This window comes from Myotis daubentonii, chromosome 6, assembly GCF_963259705.1.
Source record: "Myotis daubentonii chromosome 6, mMyoDau2.1, whole genome shotgun sequence".
NCBI lineage: Eukaryota > Metazoa > Chordata > Mammalia > Chiroptera > Vespertilionidae > Myotis > Myotis daubentonii.
The window spans coordinates 37,024,237-37,047,673 of NC_081845.1; the positions used below are offsets into that span (position 1 = coordinate 37,024,237).

Here is a 23,437-nt window from a genome sequence, read left to right on the forward strand (position 1 = left end):
ATGTACTGTTTAGTCTATAAACACTTTTTAAGAAAAATTTATTGAACCATCCCCTACTAATGTTAAACGAATCACTTTTAGCATTCAGTCAAGGGATGTCTTTCAGGTCAGCCTGATTTTTTTTTAACCCTCACCTGAGGACATTTTTCCATTGACTTTGAGAGAGTGGGAGAGGGAAAGACAGAAATATCAATGTGAGAGAAACACATTGACTGATTGCCTCCTGCACCCTGACCAGTGACCGGGCCTAGGAGGAGTCTGCAACCGAGGTACCTGCCCCTGGACTGGAATCCAACCTGGGACTTTTGGTTTGCAGGCTGACGCCTATCCACTGAGCCAAACCAGCGAGGGCCTAACTGCTTTTCATTTATCCAAATCAACAACACTTTTTTCTACCGTTGTCTATGATCACTGTTTCTTTCACACCCTTAGCAACATTAGCACTTTTGATGGCCTCTTTGTTTTAAAATTGTGATAATCACTGATTTTGCCAGCAACAAAAGCATTAGCTCCTTAGTCTGTGGCCCGAGAGATGCTTTTTGTCATGCTATCAGCTTGTCGGTTCAAACCAAAGTAACTGAAACATTTTTTCTGTGAACAACTTGAGAACAGAACTGTTTGAGATGGAAGACTTTGAGAAACGGGGTTTGATTTATATGGGGAATCTAATGAACAAAATAAACTACCAAAATAGAAATAGACTCAGATACAGAGAACAAACTAACAGCTGTCAGTTGGGAAGGGGTTGGCAGGCTAGGTGAAAAAGGTGAAGGGATTAAGCAAAAACAAACAAAAAACCTCAGACACAGTACCAAAGGTTATGGGGGAGGGGCGGGAGGTAGGAGAGGGAAAGGGGAGATAGACAGGTGATGGAAGGAGACTTGGCTTGAAGTGGTCAACACACATACAATATACAGATGATGTCTTATAGAATTGTATGCCCAAAACCTGTAATTTTACCAACCAATGCCACCACAATAAATTCAGTAAAAATATAAAAAATAAAAGTTCAAAACAAGCTGCAAACACCCAAGGCCTTTGTGTAACCTTTAGCTGCCTAGTACCCTAAAGTGCCATGTCTTCAATCTTACCTTTTCTCCTTTCTCAGTCTTCCCCTATCAAAACTTCCTTTCACCCCAGCTGGCTTAGCCCAGTGGTAGGCCTTACTGAGTGTGTGTACAGTTGTTTTGGGCCATTTCTGCTTTTCAGGGCTTCCTCCTTTTATCTAAAGCTTAACTCAGAAATTCTCTGAGATACCATGGCTGTTCTGGAGACCCTTTCTCACTCACCCACCCAATGACATAGGGGACTTTGCAGGGCAGTGGACAGATGGAAATATACCATAGAGAAAAATAATGGCACACCAGGGTGTAATATCTCAAGTAAGACTATTACTGTTCATAAAATATATTTTAAGTAAATTATTATAACAATATACAAAATCTTGTAAGAAAGAAACATAGAAATGGCTGATGCTTGATAATTCTCTTTATGTCAACAGACTACAATGAAACAAGTTTTTTGCCAAGTTCCATCAATTTTTTTTAATTCTCTTTGACTTTCTCTCCTGGTCTTCTGTTATCCTTTCTACAGGTCGCTTCTTCAGCCCCTTCATTTTTCTGGTTTGTAGTTTGCTTAGGTCTTGCTTCTGCATATGAATCCTTCCATAAGTTGTACCAAAAGTATCATGGGAGATATTTTTCTTCTTCTTTGGCTATGAAATAGAATATATATATTTAACAGTCTCTAGTATCATGAACTGGCAAAAAAAAAAAAATCTAATGTACAACTACCTTACTAATTTCCACTAGTGAGCATCCCTTCGATGCTTTAGTCTATAGTCCTTATCAACCTTTCTTCTCAAATTTAAGTGTACATAGAAATCACTTGCAGATCTTGTTAAAATGCAGATTATGATTAAGTCTAGGGCAGGACCTGAGATTCAGTATTTCTAACAATTCCCAAGTAAATTGTCAGACCCCACACTTCGATATGCAACATAATAGACTACACTAACCTTTAACATGCATTGAGAGAATTTCCTGTGTTTAGCTTAAAGAATTGTGACTATCATATCTTTATTGGCATTCCAGAGATGTCATCTCTCCTTGTCTTTTAAAACCATTCAAAAGCCAGAACACTTTTTATGCAAGCACATCCTGTGCTCTAATTCCTCAGTCTTCACAATACCCAAAACAATTTTCCTTTTTGCTGAAAACTGGCAGCAATCTTGGCTACCAGAAAGTTCTCAGCCACACTCGATCCTGGTTTCTGCAACTCTTTTATTATCTTTGTGGTTGGCTTATTTGCTTCTTCCCCTTTTCTTGGTTCTGGGAGTCTGATTTTATGTGTTATACTGATCTCTTTAGGTATGCCCTTTAATGTATGCCACAAATCCTTTTTGGAAAGAGTGGAATATACAATCCACCAGTCATGTACCTTGAGGGCTTTTGGCATTTTCATGGATAACTTATAAAGGTCATCTGAGGCCAAATGTGTCCTCCTCAGCACCAGGTCCAATGAGGGTCCCATCTCTTCCAATTCAATCCGTGGTGTTCTGCAACCTGATTTCTTCAACAGCAGCCTTCGTAAATAGGAAAAAGGAAATGTTGCTCTGACTTTGATAAACATCCCATCCCCACCCAGTATCTTTGTCCAAGAGAATTACAGTTCCATAAATGATGAGAGAAGAAAAAAGAAGAAAGCACAGTAAGGAATACCCAAGAGACCAGCAAACACCAGGAAGTGCGTGTGCAAAAACTCATCACCAGCCCTTTGGGCCTTAAGTGCGTCACACGCAGATAGCCTACCAATACAGACCACCCATGGGGGGTGCATTTACCGGCCACAGTAGGAGTCATAGTGATAAATAATATGCTGTATAAGACACAGCAATTTACAACTAACTGAACAAGGCCAAAAAAAGAGAAGAAAAATACCTCATCAGCCTAGGATTTGTAAAGAGCTGAAATGTGGTTGCTTTTTTAAAGATATACTGACATTAAAAGATAAATAAATATTAAGAAGGTAAATGAATATAAGTACATGAATATTAGTATGGGACTTGAAGGGAGCAAACACAGGGAAAAGGAGCCTAAAAGAGAGTCCGTAGGCAGCCATTCTCTTTATATGGTTCCAGGAGGAGAGAGAATGCCTGCCTCAGGCTCACTAAGGGGAAAATAGTTTTAGAAGCTTAAGTTGGCTGGTTTAGGGCATCTTCCCAAAGAGCTAATGCCAAGCATACAGGAGCAGTGATCATTTAACTGTCATATCACACATACTTTTGCATTTGCATCCACATTTTCAGTACCTCTAAATAAACCATCTTTATAATGCTGAACTCATATCAAGATTAGTACCTTGATGAACACATCAAGAAAAAACGTGCTGACTACTTAAGAAATCAGGGAAATTACATAGAAATTTTCAATAAAAAAGTTTTCTACTACTGCCCTAGTGTGGCTCAGGTGGTTGGGCACCATCCCATGTACCGAATGGCTGTCAGTTCCATTCCCAATCAGGGCACATGCCTGCATTGTGGGCTCCATCCCTAGTTGGGGGTATGCAAGAGGCAGCTGATCGATGTTTCTCTTTCTAAAAAATACCAAATCAATTAAAAAAAATTTTTTTTAATTTCTCTACTGCTTAAGATGCTCATTTTCAAATAAATGGAAAACCTGTTGATCTAGGACAATTCATGGCATGCCTGATGGATTCAGGTTGCCTGAGTACCACTAGGTGTGGCAAGACTGCTTTAAAGCACCTTTTTATTTATATAAGTGTGCTCCTAACAAATAATTTTTAAGTGGTATTATAATTGATTATCATCTCTCTATATAAATGGCTAATATGCAAAGACTCCCCTCAGAAGTTCGACTCGGAGTTTGATCACTCACTATGATGTGCGCTGACCACTGGGGGGTGGCATGGAACAAAGGAAGGCCCTGATCGGCCCTGATGGTTGGCCAGGCCTAGAGACCCTATCCATGTATGAATTTCATGCACTGGGCCTCTAGTTTCCAACTAACTACATATGTTGCTATTTTTCAAAGAAGTTATAGTGCCATCCTGTCTATGTAAATGACCTCATCTTAATCACTTTACCAAGCATGTGTACTGCTCAGAAACAGAAGGAAATGCTCTCTAGTTTTCAGTTCCCTGCCATGGTTTCTGGTGATAGGCCTATTAAGCTTTTGATAGTGATACCTAGAATCTAAAATTATCACTTGTTAAGCCTTTAACAACCTCTTCACTCTTTCTCAAAGGCAATATATTAATAGAGAATTTATAAATGATTTTTGTGATTACGCTAAGAAAAACAAAGACTACTGCCTGACCAGTGTGGCTCAGTGGTTGAGCTTTGACTTATGAAGCAGGAGGTCACAGTTCTATTTCCTATCAGGACACATGCCCAGGTTGCAGGCTCAATCCCTAGTGTGGGGCATGCGGGAGACAGCCAATCAATGATTCTCATCATTGATATTTCTATCCTCTCTCCCTCTACCCCCTCTGGAATCAATAAAAACATATTTTAAAAAAAAGAAAATAAAAAGACTACTGTTGAGGAGAACCAAGATGGCGGCATAGGTTAACGCTGCTTTGAACAACTACTTCAAAAGTGAAACCAAAAAACGGAAGGGACATCACCCAGAACCACAGGAACGCTGGCTGAGTGGAAGTCCTACAACTAGGAGGAAAGAGAAACGCATACGGACACTCAGAGGAGGCGCAGTGCTGAAGTCAAATTCTGAGGTGCGGAGTGCGCGGAGCGGGCTGGCGGCGGAGGGCGCGGTTGTTGTTTTCAATCGGGAGGGAGTCGCAAACTCTGAGCACCAGATCTGGGCGAGTCTTTAGGGACCCAGACTCAAACGGGAGAAGCGGGACTGTCTGGCTTCGGTCAGAGCGAGTGCAGCTTTCTCTCTGAGCTTTGCAGCGGGTGCTGGGACTCAGAGAGGCAGAGCCCCTTGGGACAGGACTGAGAGCCGCCATAACTGCTCTCTCCGGCCCACCCTGTTGATCCTGTGCGACCCGCCCTACCCAAGCCCTGCACAGAGGCATTTGCCAGATAGCCTCAGGCAAAGGCTAGATTAGCACCTCCCTAGAGGACAGAAGTTCTCTCACTGCTGACACAGCTGATTCTCATAGCCACTTGGCCTGGAGGTCAAACCCTCCCTGGAATTAGCTACAACAATCAAGATTTATCTATAAGACTGCGAACAAAGACCACTAGGGGGTGCACCAAGGAAGCATAATAAAATGCGGAGACAAAGAAACAGGACAAAATTGTCAATGGAAGAAATAGAGTTCAGAACCACACTTTTAAGGTCTCTCAAGAACTGTTTAGAAGCTGCCGATAAACTTAATGAGATCTACACGAAAACTAATAAGACCCTCGATCTTATATTGGGGAACCAACTAGAAATTAAGCACACACGGACTGAAATAACGAATATTATACAGACGCCCGACAGCAGACCAGAGGAGCGCAAGAATCAAGTCAATGATTTGAAATGCGAGGAAGCAAAAAACATCCAACCGGAAAAGCAAAATGAAAAAAGAATCCAAAAATGCGAGGATAGTGTAAGGAGCCTCTGGGACAGCTTCAAGCGTACCAACATCAGAATTATAGGGGTGCCAGAAGATGAGAGAGAGCAAGATATTGAAAACCTATTTGAAGAAATAATGACAGAAAACTTCCCCCACCTGGTGAAAGAAATGGACTTACAGGTCCAAGAAGCGCGGAGAACCCCAAACAAAAGGAATCCAAAGAGGACCACACCAAGACACATCATAATTAAAATGCCAAGAGCAAAAGATAAAGAGAGAATCTTAAAAACAGCAAGAGAAAGAAACTCAGTTACCTACAAGGGAATACCCATACGACTGTCAGCTGATTTCTCAACAGAAACTTTGCAGGCCAGAAGGGAGTGGCAAGAAATATTCAAAGTGATGAATACCAAGAACCTACAACCAAGATTACTTTATCCAGCAAAGCTATCATTCAGAATTGAAGGTCAGATAAAGAGCTTCACAGATAAGGAAAAGCTAAAGGAGTTCATCACCACCAAACCAGGATTATATGAAATGCTGAAAGGTATCCTTTAAGAAGAGGAAGAGGAAGAAAAAGGTAAAGATACAAATTATGAACAACAAATATGCATCTATCAACAAGTGAATCTAAGAATCAAGTGAATAAATAATCTGATGAACAGAATGAACTGTTGATTATAATAGAATCAGGGACATAGAAAGGGAATGGACTGACTATTCTTGGGGGGGAAAGGGGTGTGGGAGATGTGGGAAGAGACTGGACAAAAATCGTGCACCTATGGATGAGCACAGTGGGTGGGGAGTGAGGGCGGAGGGTGGGGCGGGAACTGGGAGGAGGGGAGTTATGGGGGGGGGGAAAAAAGGAACAAATGTAATAATCTGAACAATAAAGATTTAATTTAAAAAAAAAAAAAAAAAAAAAGACTACTGTTGACTCATTAAAAACAAACAAAATAGCCCTGACTGATTTGGCTCAGTGGATAGAGCGTCGGCCTGTGGACTGAAGGGTCCCAGGTTCAATTCCAGTCAAGGGCATGTATCATGGTTGCAGGCACATTCCCAGTAGGGGGTGTGCAGGAGGCAGCTGATTGATGTCTCGCTCATCAATATTTCTAACTCTCTATACCTCTCCCTTCCTCTCTGTAAAAAATCAATAAAATATATTTTTAAAAAAACACAAACAAAATAAAAACCATTTCCTTTGCCTTCATCCCATTATACACACTGAAGTTTTTAAAAGATAGCATAGTCCCCCTGCTCCAATCCGTAGTTTCACTGTCCACGGTTTCAGTTACCCATGGTCAACAGTGGCCTGAAAATATTAAACAGAAAATTCCAGAAATAAGCTATTCATAAGTTTTAAACCATGCATTGTTCTGAGTAGCCTCATGAAAACTCCCACCGTCCTGCTCTGTCAGGGCCCAGGATGTGAATCATCCCTTTGCCCAGCATCTCTATGCTGTACAAGCTTCCTGACCGTCACGTAGAAGCCACCTCAGTATCAGATCAGCTGTCGAGGTATTGCAATGCTTGTGTTCATGTTACCCTTATTTTACTTAATAATGGCCCAAAATGCAAGAGTAGTGACACTGACAACTCAGGTATGCCAAAGAGAAGTGTTAAGTGCTTCCTTTAAGTGAAAAGATGAAAGTTCTCCATTTACTAGGAGAAGGAAAAAGTCCTACACTGAGGTTGTTAAGATCTATGGTAAGAATGAATCTTCTATCCATGAAATTATGAAGAAGGAAAAGGAAATCTGTGGTAGTTTTGCTGTCTTACCTCAAACTGTAAAAGATAAGGCCACAGTACATGATAAGTTAAGATGGAAAGAGACATTAAATTCATGGGTGGAAGACATGAACAGAACACGTGTTCTGACTGACAGCAATGTGTCGCACCAGAAAGCATAGTGCCTGTATGAAGACTTAAGCAAGGGATCCCCTAAAAGAAGTACACCAAGCCATTTACTGCAAGTAAGGGATGGTTACAGATTCAGGAATAGGTTTGGACTGAAAATATAAAAATTACTGGAGAGCCACATCTGTTGATGAAGAAACTAACAAGGTGAAGAAGTTGATTAGGGTTCAGTACTATCCTCAGTTTTAGGCACCTACTTGGAGGGTCTTGGAACATATGAACCATGGGTAAGGGGGGACTACTGTACACATTTCAATTCCAGGCTTTCCTATCTCCAACCAAATACCTATTGCCCAGAACTTTTACATCATATGCCTAACCTCAGATCCTAACCTCAAGTTTTGTTTTGTTTTCTCTATAAGCTCTAAATCAAAAGTGACATTCAGTTTTGCAAGACCATATGGTATAAGATACAGGGACACAAAGACAAACAGAATTCAGTTCCTTCCCTCTCAAATGGGCTCCAGCTATTAGACATGATAATTGGTCATTTCCATATACTTTTAAATATTATTTGCATACTTCTTGAGAAAGACTGGCATTACCACTCTTGTTCAAATTATAATTCCTTATTGTTCTCCCTTGCATATCCCTCTCTTCTACTGAGTTTCTGTTCTCACACTTAAATCTCTTGCCTAGTAAGTTATGTCTGCTTGTAAAGGTATGCTAACACTTCCTATTTTGCTTATTTATCCCCATAAAACATAACCAATGCCATTGTAAAGACATGCGTGGACGTTATTAAAGATTTTGTTTCATATGAATGGCTCTGGACCTATATTGAATAAAGTTCTCCAAGGAATACGAACTGTCATTATACATAAGGAAGTAATTATTATAGGGTATACAGGAGGAGGTCAGTAACACTGACTGATTCCCAGAGTGGGTCTAAAATCAGTAAGAAAGGAGAGAGGACGGGATGCAGTGCAACCGATACAAATGTCCAAGGAGCCACACAAGTCACTACTGTAATTCAGACCCAACCGAACAAGGCAGAAAACCGAACTCTGAGTCTGTCACATTCCCACCTCTATCTGCACCCTCTCTCCCTCTTTGCACCCTCTCTCCCTCTTATAAAATATCTCAGAATTACCTAAATGGTATTGCTACACTTTGAAAAAGAAAAGGAGACCTTGAGAAGAGACCTGCTCATATCATGTGGCTGAGTTCCAGCCCAGAGAGACAGGTCAGAGGTGTGCTCATTCCCGGGAACACCTCTTTCTTCCCAATCCAACCGTGGCACAGCCCCTGGAGGCTAAACTAATCCACATGTTCAGTAATTTTCCCAATAGCAGTTAGCTGTCAATCACCCTGTCCATTTTCCATTTCAAATCAATAGCTAATAGGCCTTAGAGGGCATATATGAAATACCTGGAATTAAAATGTTACACCAAGGTCTCTGGTTTTAAAAATTCAAACTTTTGTTTTGTTTTGTTAATCCTCAACCAAAGGTATTTCTTCTATGATATTTAGAGAAAGGGGGGAGGGGGGAGAAGGGGAGAGAAACATCAATGTGAGAGAGAGACATCATTTGGTTGCCTCCCGCACGCACCTCCCTCCCCGCTTCTGTCCACAGGTGAAGAGTCTAACCATGGAGCCACACCAGAAAGTGCAAAAATAAATTCAAACTTTTTTTCCCCATTACAGGACTGCCATGCTAACCTAATGGCTGAGGCATTCGGCCCGGGCAGCGGGGACCCACAGCTGCAGTGGCCCCGCGATCGTGGGCTCCGCTTTAGGCCCAGGCAAGGGGTCCCTAGCTCCTGGGACTGCCAGCTTCAACCGTGCCCAGCTCCCATCGCTGGCTCCACCCCTACTTCCTGCTATCACTGGCCAGGGTGGAAAAGGCGCCTGATTCTCCGATCATGGCTGGGGGGCAGGGCAAAGGCGGCCCCAGGGCCGCCTTTGCCCTGCCCCCCAGTTCTTAGCTCCCACCTGGGTTTCCGATCACTGTCAGTGGCAGGAGGTTCTTCCTGCTTTCCCTTTCGCCTCCCTGCATTTTTCCCACATCTGCAAATTAACCGCCATCTTGTTGGCAGTTAATTTGCATATAGCCCTGATTAGCCAATGAAAAGGGTATTGTCGTACGCCAATTACCATTTTTCTCTTTTATTAGTGTAGATATACTCTTAAAAGCCCCAAAATCAAGTTGGGAAATTTAAATAACAGATTTAAGGGGCTTTCAAGTTTAACAAGCCAAAAATGATTATAAAATCCCTAATTATCTATACTAATAATAGAGGAATATGCAAATTGTCTGGGACGCCATCACAGTAACGAGCAGCAGGCTGCATGGGGTGACCAGGTCGGCAGGGGGGTTAGTGAGGAACGACCAAATGACTGAACAGCAGGCTGCGTGGGGCAACCAGGTCGGCAGTTGGGGGTGACCAGGCTGGCCGGGGCAGGGGTGAGGGGGGCAGTAAGGGGCTACCAGGCCAGCGTGGGCAATTAGGGGTGACCAGGCCAGCAGAGGGGGGCAGTTGAGGGCAACCAGGGCAGCAGGAGGTGAGCAGTCCCGGATTGTGAGAGGGATGTCCAACTGCCAGTTTAGGCCCAATCCTGCGGACATCCCCCAAGGGGTTCCAGATTGGAGAGGGTGCAGGCTGGGCTGAGGCCCCCCACACCCCGCATGAATTTCGTGCACCAGGCCTCTAGTATTTTATAGTCATGTGGACATTTTATTGCATTTCCTTCTATTATTATTTAAAGGAGAGGAAAATGGAAAAACAAGTGGTGGTAGTATTAATCATATGGTAAGAACTGAATATCTCTGACTCAATATAATTGAGACAAAGATGGAAAATACTGACAAAAGACATGAATATTTAGTTTCCTTTGGACGCTCACTGGACATAAGCTGGTCAACCACCTATCAACACTAAGCTGCTGGCTTTCAGGCTGCCCTGCCAGGCCACAGTTCACAGTAAACATCAGTCTGAAGTTGGTGTTCAAAGGAAGGCAGTTTGTTGGAGTCAATGTACCCTCTAGGAAAGCCTGGGCTCTATCAACTCAAAAGCACAATTGTAGCATGTCATTAAGCTTTTTAATAAAAACAAAATGAGCTTGGTAGGATTTATACTGTGGTGGGGGTAAGGACAGAAGGCCTTGGCTGAAGAAAAGAGGGTAAAATGAATGTAGGCACTGAATCTTATTCCTTTCAGACTTTATTTTTTTAGACTCAGGGTTTTGAAATCTGCTTTGCCTGGCCTAGGTCTTTCGGCTTGGTGCTCTACATCTGGTCAAGAAGATTAAGGAGATACTGCTTAAAGGCAGGGAGGGTCAAGACTGCATTAGTGGTCTGGCTGGTGTGGCTCAGTGGTTGAGCATCGATCTTTAAAACAGGTCAGAGTTCAATTCCTGGTCAAGGCACAAGCCTGGGTTGCAGGCATGATCCCGTGTTGTAGGGAGCCGATATAGGGTTAAGCCTCGGACTGACCTGTTGGTAAAGTCACAAACAATTCCCAGCTTAGAGGGCACAGTCCACTTAGCATAATTAGGCTTGACCTTATAACACTCCCTAGATCTTATCTGGGAAGCTAATGGGCTGAGGAAGTGCAGGAAGTATAACCATGGTGTAAATAAGTGAAACTCACAAGAACAAAAACAAGTGAAACTCACAAGAACAGTGTAACTTTGGTAACCACTATCTTGTTTACCTCTCACTATAAAATAAAGGCTCAGCTTGCCTTGGGAACTCTCTCTCTGTGGCCTCAGCCAGGTACAGGGAAGATCCACCGAGACTAAGGAAAGCTAGAGAGTTCTGAACGCTGTCTCTGTGTAAAACATTCTTCGCCGACTCCGTCCACACCTTTGGGAACCCCTGGAAACGGATTCCCCTAGGTAAGCCCCCCCCCCCCCATTGAGAGCCCCCGCACTCGGGACGGATAGGACTCCACCATAGGGTGCTGCAGACCCCCCTATAGAGGATAAGTAGGGTAAGAAGGTGGATAGTACAGAACTTAGATTGAGAAGATTTGCCATACTTAGTCTAAAGGAAAAAGACTCTGTATTGATCTTTTAACACATATGCTTGCTAGCAGAGGAGTTAAGGTTACGCCCAGTCAGATGGAATGTTTTATACAAGTGTGTCCATGCTTTTCTGAGGAAGGAAAGGTGCCGGAAAGGTAAATGTAGAGGCATGGGAGAAGGCAGGCCCAAGGAGCCTTATCCTTAACCCCACTGCAGCCTTTCCACCCAGGGAAAGTGCAGGACTGGCAAGCTCTCCCTGGGGTGATAGATCAGGACTCAGGTAATAACGGAAAGTGCCAATCGTACTCTTAAAATGGATACAAGAGAGCATTTGGGGTTTTTCTTTTTAATGCCTGTTTTGGATTGAGTAAATGCATTTTACTTAGTTTTAACATATCAAAGTTAGCTCTTGACACAAAAGGAAAAACTAACAGTTTGGCTCAAAATTGGGGTTTTGTTTTTGAGGTGCTGAGGCTCGGGGGTGGAGTCAATTCACGGTAGAAATGTGAAGCTACGGCTTTTGGGGTTGAAGTGGGAAGTTGTGAATACAGAGGAGTATGTATGTTTATATATGGTCAGAATTCCATCAATGTAAACCTTTTCTATAAAAAAAAAGGGGGGAGAATAATGTTATATGTTAGATTTTTTGGAAATACAATGCAGAGGGTTGTACAGCAGCCAAAAGGCATTGGGCCTCCTGTACAATAGCCTCTGCCAACTTAGCCCAGTGAAGGATGCAAACCACACAAGAGTTTTACAAGATCTAGTAATGCTGTGGGGAAGAGGTTGTGTTTTGTATCTTTCCAGAAGGAGCAGCCTCTGCCTCCCTCCTGGGGACTGTCACCCCCGGGAGGCTGAGTCAGCACACCTGACCAGTGCCCGTCTGCAGCAGATGTGCAGCCCTGAGCTGGAACCACCTGTCCATTGGAAGAATCGCATGTGCCTCCTATTTGTCTGTCCTTATGTCCCAGCTTTGCCCCACATCTCCTTTCCTTTTTCCTTTTTTAAAAATCTGACTACTTGTTTGCTGGTTCTTTGGCCTTTCTCCTGCTCTCCTGAACACAGCCTTTTCTAGAATCTCCCTACCCTACTGTTCCAGGAAGGGCACCTCCCTTTTCTGCTGTGACTAGGGGGTGTCTGGTATATGCCCCATACGTGAAGTTGTCTTGTACTAAGAGCCTGACATCATGGGCTGAGAAAGCCCTGTCCCGGGCCCACAGCTGTTGCCTGAGTTCTCTGTTCTTGCTGAGGTCATGGTGGCTGGTACCATGGATCTGTCTCTTGCTCAATGGCGTAAGCTGGGCCCTCTCTGGAGAAGAAACCTGGGTTTCCCAAGATATGTGATCAATGCCGGGGCCCCGCCAGCAGGCGAGGGGATCCCAAGGCAGTTGCTGGGCATGGAGGCCACAGGGGCATAGGCTACCAAGGAGACGGAACTGAACCTCACACCACCCTACTTGGCCCAGAGATGGCTGGTAGTCAAAGACGGGTAAGACCCCACAGGGTGGGGCAACCTAAGACAGGCACAGCCGGGGGCCAGTAGGAGAGAACTTGGGGTTCAACAGAGGTGGGGCACAGATCCTCACCCCCCCCCAATTGTGCAGGGGCTTGAACACTCGCCCCTTCTGAGGAAGGTCTCCTGCCCCCATGGCTGCTTCTCGCTTCCCATGTCCAGCCCAGATCGGGACTCAGATAACAGAAAGAGACTTGGCCCAGCTCAGATCGGGACCCAGGTAAAGACAGAGACTGGCTGACAGCAGCTGCCCTCTCACTGCAACAGGACTTGTTTCCCATTTCTACCTTGGGTCACAGGGAAAGGGGCAGCTGAAGGAAAAGGCTGTGTCAGGATGCTGCCTTCTTCATTTTCTTCTTCCTCTTTTTCCTAAACACTTCCATGCCTTGTAGTTCTTTTGCTTTCTCTTCTTTTTCTACTACCCTCCATCTCTGCCTCATCCTCCTCCTCCCCAGTATCATCCATTTCAGCTGACCCAGAGGTCACAGTTAACTCCTCCCCGGACACCGACACCATCATCAAACTTGGCCCTGATGGACCCTTTGATCCAGCCATACAATGCACTGACACTTCAGGAAGCCCATCGCCAGTGACACCGCCCGCTAGCCAGATCAACAAGGACAACCAAACCACCGACTTGGGGTCAGCTGAAGAAGTTAACAACTGAGGCCCAGCAGATGGTAGAAAAGCAAGAAATGGAAGCTACTCTCTCAGCCAAGTTGGAGGACTCTGAGTAAATCGGCAAAAGGAACTTTCATTTGTTAGAAAAATGTTACTTTGGTTTGATTTCTCACTTATTGCTGTTTTGCATTGCCATTGTTTTATTATTATTACTAGTTTTAAAAATGTTATGTTCAAGATTTAAAATGTTTTGGGTTTTGCATTGGCATTATTTTGTTATTGCTTTAATAGCCAGAGTTTTGTTCTTGATGCTTAAGTTTGATGCTTAAGTTTTACTGTCATTATGGTAGCTTAAACACTCTCATTATAGTAGCTTAAAAAATAAAAGGGTGAGATGTAGGGAGCCGATATAGGGTTAAGCCTCGGACTGACCTGTTGGTAAAGTCACAAACAATTCCCAGCTTAGAGGGCACAGTCCACTTAGCATAATTAGGCTTGACCTTATAACACTCCCTAGATCTTATCTGGGAAGCTAATGGGCTGAGGAAGTGCAGGAAGTATAACCATGGTGTAAACAAGTGAAACTCACAAGAACAAAAACAAGTGAAACTCACAAGAACAGTGTAACTTTGGTAACCACTATCTTGTTTACCTCTCACTATAAAATAAAGGCTCAGCTTGCCTTGGGAACTCTCTCTCTGTGGCCTCAGCCAGGCACAGGGAAGATCCACGGAGACTAAGGAAAGCTAGAGAGTTCTGAATGCTGTCTCTGTGTAAAACATTCTTCGCCGACTCCGTCCACACCTTTGGGAACCCCTGGACTGCTGGGGCTGGACCCCAGCACCGTGTGGGGTGTGCAGGAGGCAGCCAATCAATGGTTCTCTCTCATCATTGATGTTTCTCTCTCTAGCCCATCCTCTCTGAAATCAATAAAATATATATTAAAAAAAAATACTGCATTAGTGCTCTAAGCTCAGAAGAAGTGCAGCGATAGGTCTCCAGGGCTCTGGAAAAGTAGGGTTCAGACAGAAGTGAGCAGGAAGGAGAATGACAAAATTAAGGCTCAGCACAGAGCGACTGTGGCACTGGTATTCTTCAAGCTCTCGAAACACACATTTGGCCCAACATCAATTCTAAGTCTGAGCTCTAAAAACAGTCACACTAAAATACTAACCATGGGGATTAATAAAAACATGCTAAGAAATACACTTACTTATAGCTTCGAAAGTAAATCTTCCCATTCAGTGCAGTGAAGTGTAGGACATACTCTAAACCAGCCAGGCGGATATTTGATACTGTGGGGCCTCTGAAAAAATCTAAAAGCACATATTAGATTGTTAAAAAAGACTAACATACTTTTTTTTTAAATGAAATCTTTATTGTTGCAAGTATTACATATGTCCCCCTTTCATCTTCCCCCACTGATCCCTTGTAGCCTACCCCCATCCCCCATCCCAGGCCATTTGTCTGTGTCCATGAGTTATGCATCTATGCATAAAAGTTCTTTGGTTGATCTCTTCCCACCCACTCCCTACCCCCACCTTCACTCTGAGATTCCACAGTCTGTTACATGCTTCTATAAGACTAACATGCTTTTAAAATTCAGTTATAAAGAGCTGCATTCTAAATGCTCTGTTTGTACCAATACTTTTCTAAAAAGATAAGATAGCATAAAGCTAATCCCTGAAAAATGTCTGACTGTTCCATCCAACCCCTCTACTAATCTCATGACTTTATTTTCTGTTTAGTTTACTAAGCCGTTTTTATTTTTCAGTTTTGAAGTTCTTCCTCTAAACCAGTGGTTCTCAACCTTCTGGCCCTTTAAATACAGTTCCTCATGTTGTGACCCAACCATAAAATTATTTTCGTTGCTACTTCATAACTGTAATGTTGCTGTTATGAATCATAATGTAAATATCTGATATGCAGGATGGTCTTAGGCGACCCCTGTGAAAGGGTCGTTGGACCGCCAAAGGGGATGCGACCCACAGGTTGAGAACTGCTGCAAACCAATGCTCAGCATAACCAATGGACAGTGGACAGAGACACTGGTTGGCTGGCTGGAGAAGGTTGGCTGTGGAGCGCACTGTCCACCAAGAGGCAGCTCCTGCATTGAGCATCTAACCCCTGGTGGTTGGTGCATGTTATAGCGACCAGTCGTTCCAGTCGCTTAGGCTTTTGTATCCTTCCTAACAATAGACAAACACGGTAATTGACCGTACCTTCGCTACGCCTCCCATTGGCTAATCGGCATGATATGCAAATTAACCACCAACAAACATGGCGGCTAATTTGCATACTGCAGGCAGGGCAGGGCAGCGCCATCCCGCCTGCCCCGCCGTCATCTGGGCCTGCTATTTGCGACCCGAGGCGGTGGGGTGGGACAGCACCATCCCGCCTGCCCTGCTGCCATCGGGGCCTGCTATCTGCGACCCGGGGCAGCAGGCATCCGTGTGCGACCCGACCCAGGGCGGCCGGGCGGGGCAGCAGCAATCGGCCGGCCCGCCCAGACGTCCCATGTGCGACCTGACCCAGGGCGGCCGGGCGGGGCAGCAGCAATCGGCCGGCCCGCCCAGACGTCCCAAGTGCGACCTGACCCAGGGTGGCCAGGCGGGGCAGCAGCGATCGGCCGGCCCACCCAGGCATCCCGTGTGCGACCCGACCCAGGGCGGCGCCCCAACCCCCGATTGGCCCTGCCGTGTTCGCAACCCGGGGAGGCGGGGCAGGCACCAAGGGATCAGGCCTGCCGACTGCCACCCGGGGAGCGGGCCTAAGCCAGCAGGTGGTTATCTCCCGAGGGGTCCCAGACTGTGAGAGAGCACAAGTAAGGCTGAGGGACACCCCCCCACTCCCCCCTCCCCCACCAGTGCACAAATTTTTGTGCCCCGGGCTTCCAGTATATAGATAATAAGACTAAATACCGAATTTTAAAAACCAGGCAAAGATTTAAATTGATACTTCACCATAGATATATGAATGGCCAATAAGCACATAAAAAGATATTCAACATCATTAATAATTAGAAAATACAAATTAAAGTTACAATGATAACAATACTTTATTTTGTAGATCTAACTTTGGAAACACACTACTATCAGGATACAACACCCAATGGTCTACCAAGTATTTGCAAGTAGTGGGGCAACTGGAGCTCTCATAAACTGCTGACTGGAAAGCAGTTTGGCAGTTTCTTAAAATGTTAAACATGGAGTACTCAAATGACTACCATTCTATTCCTAGCTATTTACCTAATAGAAATGAAAGCATATGCCCTTACAAAAATCCTATATAATAAAAGGCTAATATGAAACTTGTCCCCTCAGGAGTTTGACCAACCAGGAGTTCAACCACTCACTATGACGTGTGCTGACCACTAGGGGGCGACAGAGAACAAAGGGAGGCCCTGGACCACAGCCAGCAACCTGGGGAAGGAATGCCCTGATCAGTCCTGATTGCCAGCCAGGCCTAGGGACCCTACCCATGCATGAATTTCATGCACTGGGCCTCTAGTTTGTATATAAATATTCATAACAGATCTACTGATAATAGTCCAAAGTTGGAATGAACATAAATGTCTATTGACAGATTAAGGGATAAACAAATTATGAAACAGCTATAAATAGAATTCTACTCGACAATAAAAAGAAATGATTACTGATACAACAACATAGATGAAACTAAAAAACAATTAGGTAAAGAAGCCAGGCCAAGAAAAGTTCACACTATATGATTCCTTTTATCTAAAATTCTAGAAAATGCAAACTAATCTATAATGACAGAAAGCACATCAGTGTTGGCTTAGAATAGAGAAAAAGGGTGGATTGCAAAGGGGTGCAGGGAAATTTTGGGAGGCGATGGAAAGAAAGGTTCTGTATCTTGACTGCAATCGTTTTCACAGGTGTATACATATGTCAAAATCCATCAAATTTTGAAACTTCAAATGCGTACTTGACTGTAACTTAGACCTCAAAAGCTGTTTAATTCCCTGGCCCCTATGGCTCAGTTGGTTGGGCGTTGTCCCATGTACCACAAGGTTGCCATTCCAACTCAGGGTCAGGGCACATACCCAGGTTCCGGGCTCGATCCCCAGTAGGAGGCGTGCAGGAGGCACCTGATTGATGTTTCTCTCTCATTGATGTTTCTATCCCTCTCTCCCTTCCTCTCTCTCTAAAATCAGTAATAATAAAAAAATATTAAAAATAAGTTGTTTTAAAATAATTAAAAATGAAAAAATTTAAAGTAACCTCTAAATATTGAAAAGAAATGAACCTGTGTTTTGAGCTGCAGGCATAATCATACAGAAAAGAACTATTTCAAGCAACTTCAAAACACAGAAATTTGCCCTAGCCAGTTTGGCTCAGTGGACAGAGCATCAGCCTGTGGACTGAAGGGTCCCAGGTTTGATTCCGGTCAAAGGCACATGCCCAGGTTGTGGGCTCAATCCCCAGTGTGCAGGAGGCAGCCAATCAATGATTTTCTCTCATCATTGATGTTTCTCTCTCTTCCTCTCTGAAATCAATAAAAATATATGTTTAAAATAAAATAAAAATACAGGAATTTGACCCTATCTTCCCAACACAATGTATCTTAGAGAGATAACTGCAAAAAAAAAAAAACACAAAAATTTACCTGCACTCAATAGTCAGATAACTATTGCTAACAGTGGAATTTTATGCTGAGCCTGTTGTGTGTGTAGTACAGTATAAAGTAAATGTATAATTATGTTGAAGACACTGAGAACCTGAATTTTTGTCATGAATGCAAGGTGACAATGTGAAGTTAATGAAGTTAAGATCATCGTGTCCTAAATTTGAGTTAGAAGTTTCAGTATGAACTCAGGATATATTTTATATTATCAAACAAACATATTTCATAGTTCTGCCCACTAAAAAAGCCTAGAAACAATGACCAACCCAGAAACAGTCCATAGCACCCAGACTGTGATTTCTAAGATAATTCCTAACTTAAAAACACACCAAAACCAAAAATACCAGGGCACCTTAGAGAAATAGCTGATCCCAGGACTGGGGCACTAAAAGTATAAGAAAAGTTTGAAACATCAAAGGGGTGATGGATTACAGTATATCGAACCTCAGGACACTGCTGAACAGGCTCACCTTAAAATGGGCAAAAATGATGGCTGAATTTTATGAGTATAGGAATAAAAAACAACAACCCGGTTAGATATAACTAAGGAAGTGGAAGAGGTAGAAGATAAATTGGTTATAGTCAGAAGAAAGGCCCAGTTTGGACATTTTTGTCAATGGGTCAATTCTAAGCAAAAATAAGATCTGATATGTGGCTGTGAACATTAAGTAAATACATTGGAAAAGAGCCAGGGATCAGAGTCTGAGAACAGATCAGACCCTGATTCTACCACTTACTAGCTCTTCACTCCAAACAAGTAAATTAACTGGCCTGAATCTCTCCATCCACAACATGGGATACTATTTCCATAATGAACTGAATGCTTGTGTTCCTCAAAATTCTTAAGTTAGTCCGGCCAGTGTGGCTCAGTGCTTCGGTGTTGACCCATGAAACCAAAAGGTTACTGGTTCGATTCCCAGTCAGGGGATATGCCTGGATTGCGGGCTTAATCCCTGGTAGGGGTGTGCAGGAGGCAGCCAATTGATGATGTTTCTTCTCTCATAGATGTTTCTATCTCTCTCTCCCTCTCCCTTCCTCTTTCTCTAAAAATCAATAAAAACATTTATATACTAGAGGCCTGGTGCATGAATTTGTGCACTGGTGGGGTCCAGCCAGTCCACCTCGATTAGAGCTGAGGCAGGGCTGGCCGGAGGGAGGGGCTGCAGGAGGTTGGCCACTGGCCCTGCCCCCAATTGGAGCCGAGCTGCCTGGAAGGGGGGGGACCAGGGCCGCAGGAGGTTGGTTGGCTGGCCCCGCCCCCGATCGGGGTAGGGGGACCAATCAGGGGCGGGGCTGCAGGAGGTTGGCCGGCTGGTAGGACCTACTAAGAATAACCACAAATCGATATAGTATTTTTATTTTTTTTTATTTTTATTTTTTAAATATATTTTATTGATTTTTTACAGAGAGGAAGGGAGAGAGATAGAGAGTCAGAAACATCGATGAGAGAGAAACATCGACCAGCCGCCTCCTGCACATCCCTCACTGGGGATGTGCCCACAACCCAGGTACATGCCCTTGACCGGAATCGAACCTGGGACCTTTCAGTCCGCAGGCCGACACTCTATCCACTGAGCCAAACCGGTTTCGGCTGATATAGTATTTTTAAAAAGCAAAACAGAAACAAAATTCAGGATAAACAAAATGGGTACAAAATGGGTACCTGCCATGAAAATACTGAAGTTACGAAGTTAACTTTTCTTTCTGGCCAATTATATACACGCACGCGCACACATGTGCACACACACACACATACACACACACACACTTCCTAGAAGGAAGAAAATCCTTGATAAAAGTCTCTTTCCCTACTGCTCTACTTTATTTCATTTGAACACAAATATAAACCAGAAGTCTGCAGCTGCAATTGAGTATTAAAAACTCAACTTCCCTTGGTACCCAACAATCTCACTCCCTTCCTCTACCTTTCTTCTTTCCCCAGATTCCTTTATGGTTTTCACTCCCTCCCACTCATCACTGCAATATGTGGTTATTACTGCCACCTAGTAGAAGCACAAAACAATAAGATCGTTTTTTATAAAAACCATTTAAGCCAAAACCGGTTTGGCACAGTGGATAGAGCGTCGGCCTGCGGACTGAAAGGTCCCGGGTTCGATTCCGGTTGAGGGCATGTACCTGGGTTGCGGGCACATCCCCAGTAGGAGATGTGCAGGAGGCAGCTGATCGATGTTTCTCTCTCATTGATGTTTCTAACTCTCTATCTCTCTCCCTTCCTCTCTGTAAAAAATCAGTAAAATATACTTAAAAAAAAAAAAACCATTTAAACAAAAGCAAACAAAAGCACTCTCTGTTCTAACAAATTATAAGTACTACCATCACTGACTATTAATAATCAATTGGAAGAATTAGAGGGCAAAAGGCAGGGAATCTGGGCCAATCCAGTACAAGTAATAGCAATCTTAACTGGAACAACAAACTTTTTACTTTGGGGTGCATAATATTGAAAGAAAGAAATTTTGGTCATTGTCTTTCATGCCTGATTTTTTAAGACACAAAAAGTGGCAAAGACTTTGCAAAGGAAATGTTCACTATCACATGATGGACAGTAGAAGCAGAAAAACTCAGGCATTGGGTTTTGATCCTGGTTCACCTACTTAATAGCTCTTAACCTCTCTGAGCCTCTATTTTCCCATCTATAAAATGGAATGTCACCAAACTCAAGAACTCTAGAAAGGATTAAGGAGGTTATAGTGGTACTGGGTTTTCTAAAAATAGTCATTTATTAAAAATGAGAGGTTCTTAAAAAAAGAAACGGTCTTGCTGATACGGCTCAGTGGTTAGACATTGATTTATGAACCAGGAGGTCAGTTTCATTCCCAGTCAGGGCACATGCCTAGGTTGTGGGCTCCGTCCCCAGTAGGAGGTGTGCAGGAAACAGCTGATCAATGATTCTTTCTCATCATTAATGTTTCTCTCTCTTCCTCTACCTTCCTCTCTGAAATCAATAAAAATATATTTTTTAAAAAATGAGAAGTTTTGAAAATTGTAAACCCAGCACTAAGAACATAAATAATCCTGAGAAGGAAAATAAAAGCAATGTGTCTGTCCACACACCCTTTTCTGGTCAGCTCATCTGTAAAGAGTAAGTATACAGTTTGTTTATAATATATACCCCACAAACTTTTCAAAAGTGATCTAGGGCAAAGTATGTAAAAATCCAAAAGAAGGGCAACCAAAAATGTACATGGCCTAGCCCAAAAGCTGGTAAGAATGATGCAAGAAAAGCTCAAATGAAATAAATTTAAACTTGAGATAATGCTGAGTATCAGAAGCATCTGTACCTCTAGTGACAAACTAAATTTTTTTCCAGGATCAGATAAGAGCTGGCAGATGTGATTGCATATTAAGTATTAGTACCATTTAAGAAATCATGGAGAGCAATTATGCCAGCTTTTTAAAAAAGAGACAAAAAGTTGTTTAAAACTGGTAAAATTAATGTCAATCCTAGATGATAACAATAACTGTGTATTAGATTTTAAGTAGGCAACTTGTGAACATATAGGAAAGAATGTAGTCATCACATAAATGATTAGGAACTAGCATATTTACTAAGAATAAGTCATCTATAAAACAGTCTTATAAGGTTATTGTGAGAATGAAGCACTATATAAAAAGTACCTAGTATATGCTTGGTGTTTATGATAATGATCATGAAATAAAAGAAGCTGGGAGGCCACTGAAGATTTCCTGGGAAAGAACTGAGATTTGCAAGAATAGAAGAAAACAGATTAAGAATGGAATCAGAAAAAACAATAGGAATATGTATAACATATTCTCAATAAACCACTTTTAATGGAAAAGGAAGAAAGAAAATTGGGGGAGATCAAGAAAGCAAGTTATAGTATGAAAAGCCTTGTATATCAGATTAAGAAAAACTAATAGAGGTTTTGAATGGAAGTGAATGATGTATAACCATCTTGAAAACTTTTCAATTTTCACCAAAATTGAATTTGATGTCGATAATGACAGGAGATGGGTGTGGGTATTTTATAAAGTGTAAAATGCTATATAAATAGGTTGATACCAAAGTTACTATAGTATCAAGAAAATAATTATGCTCAATAGAATATAACATCCCTTTAACTCTCCCCTGGTAGTGGGGAATAGAGAAAATAATGAAAAGGGAAAAGAGAAAGGAGATTTTTTTTTTAAAAACTGTATACCTAGAGTTAAGTGGTAAAGTGCCACCAATGACAGTCTTATAATACCTACTTGAGCTACCCTGCAGATAATAAATATTAAAACACTTACCAATAAGAAGACTTTTTAGCCTTCTGTAGTCTTCTGTTACATCAAAATCATTACCAGCAAATATTAACATGGGTTTTGTTCCCTCAGGGCATTTACTATTCTATGAAATGAAAAAATGTAATTATATAATTATCAAGTCTAAACTGTTTAAATGCTGATTTTAAAGTAACTGATACTTAATATGTAATGAATTCATTCTTAGATTTTCTAAACTGTCCTAAAACTGTCCATGCATGCTGATTTTAGTCTTAAAACCAGAGTTGGGGTTTTTAAACTTACAGATTTTTATATTAAAAGTAATTTTTCATTCCACTCTCTCACACTGCCAAATTAATACGTGGTCAAAGAATGATATAAGCTACTTGTTAACATTATTCTATGCAAGAATAAAATAAAAAGCTAAACTTACTAAAAAACAAAAACATAGCCCTCTAATAGCCAGATTCAAAATAAATTTCTTTGAATTATTTGTCCTGCTGTGCCTTTCCTACTGTATCACATAAACAGTGTTTTTAAATGAAAGTTCAATTAAACTACCAACTAAACATTTACATGGAAACCAATTAATTGTATACAAGCTATAGAAAGTATGTGCTAATCCTTACTCAGCAGGGTTCAAGCTCTTACTAGAAAAATTATTTTGTCCAGTTCTGGATTTTTTTTTATACCAAGAAGAATGTGATGTAAGTAATAAGAGGATTTACATTTAAAAGCCACCAAAGTGAAAGAAAATCAAATAGAAAAAAATTCTTTAAATGAAAGATTAATTTATAGAGGACGGTAAACGGTTATTGGTCTGAGCTTCCCACTGATTCTAATACCACTGCTCTGACATTAATCAAGATTATCCAAATTTAAGAGTCTCATGCTTTACCGACAGAGCTAGCTGGGCACTTCCAGGATTATCCAAATTTAGCAGAAAAAAAACAAACCACAAAACAAAATAGG

At 42.3% G+C, this 23,437-nt stretch overlaps 1 protein-coding gene across 2 annotated transcripts in view; it reads right to left on the reverse strand.

Moving 5' to 3' along the window:
* Nucleotides 1–1,470: 1,470 nt before the first annotated feature.
* RPF2 (ribosome production factor 2 homolog) overlaps nucleotides 1,471–23,437 on the reverse strand; it is a 39,982-nt gene continuing 18,015 nt past the window's right edge. For both annotated transcript variants that reach the window (XM_059700696.1, XM_059700697.1), the window contains exons 7-10: nucleotides 22,490–22,589; nucleotides 14,784–14,886; nucleotides 2,440–2,584; nucleotides 1,471–1,714 (exon numbers count right to left, since the gene is read on the reverse strand). In XM_059700696.1, coding sequence (XP_059556679.1) covers nucleotides 1,535–1,714; nucleotides 2,440–2,584; nucleotides 14,784–14,886; nucleotides 22,490–22,589 — 528 coding nt within the window. In that variant the 3' untranslated portion in view covers nucleotides 1,471–1,534. The remainder of the gene's footprint in view (nucleotides 1,715–2,439; nucleotides 2,585–14,783; nucleotides 14,887–22,489; nucleotides 22,590–23,437) is intronic.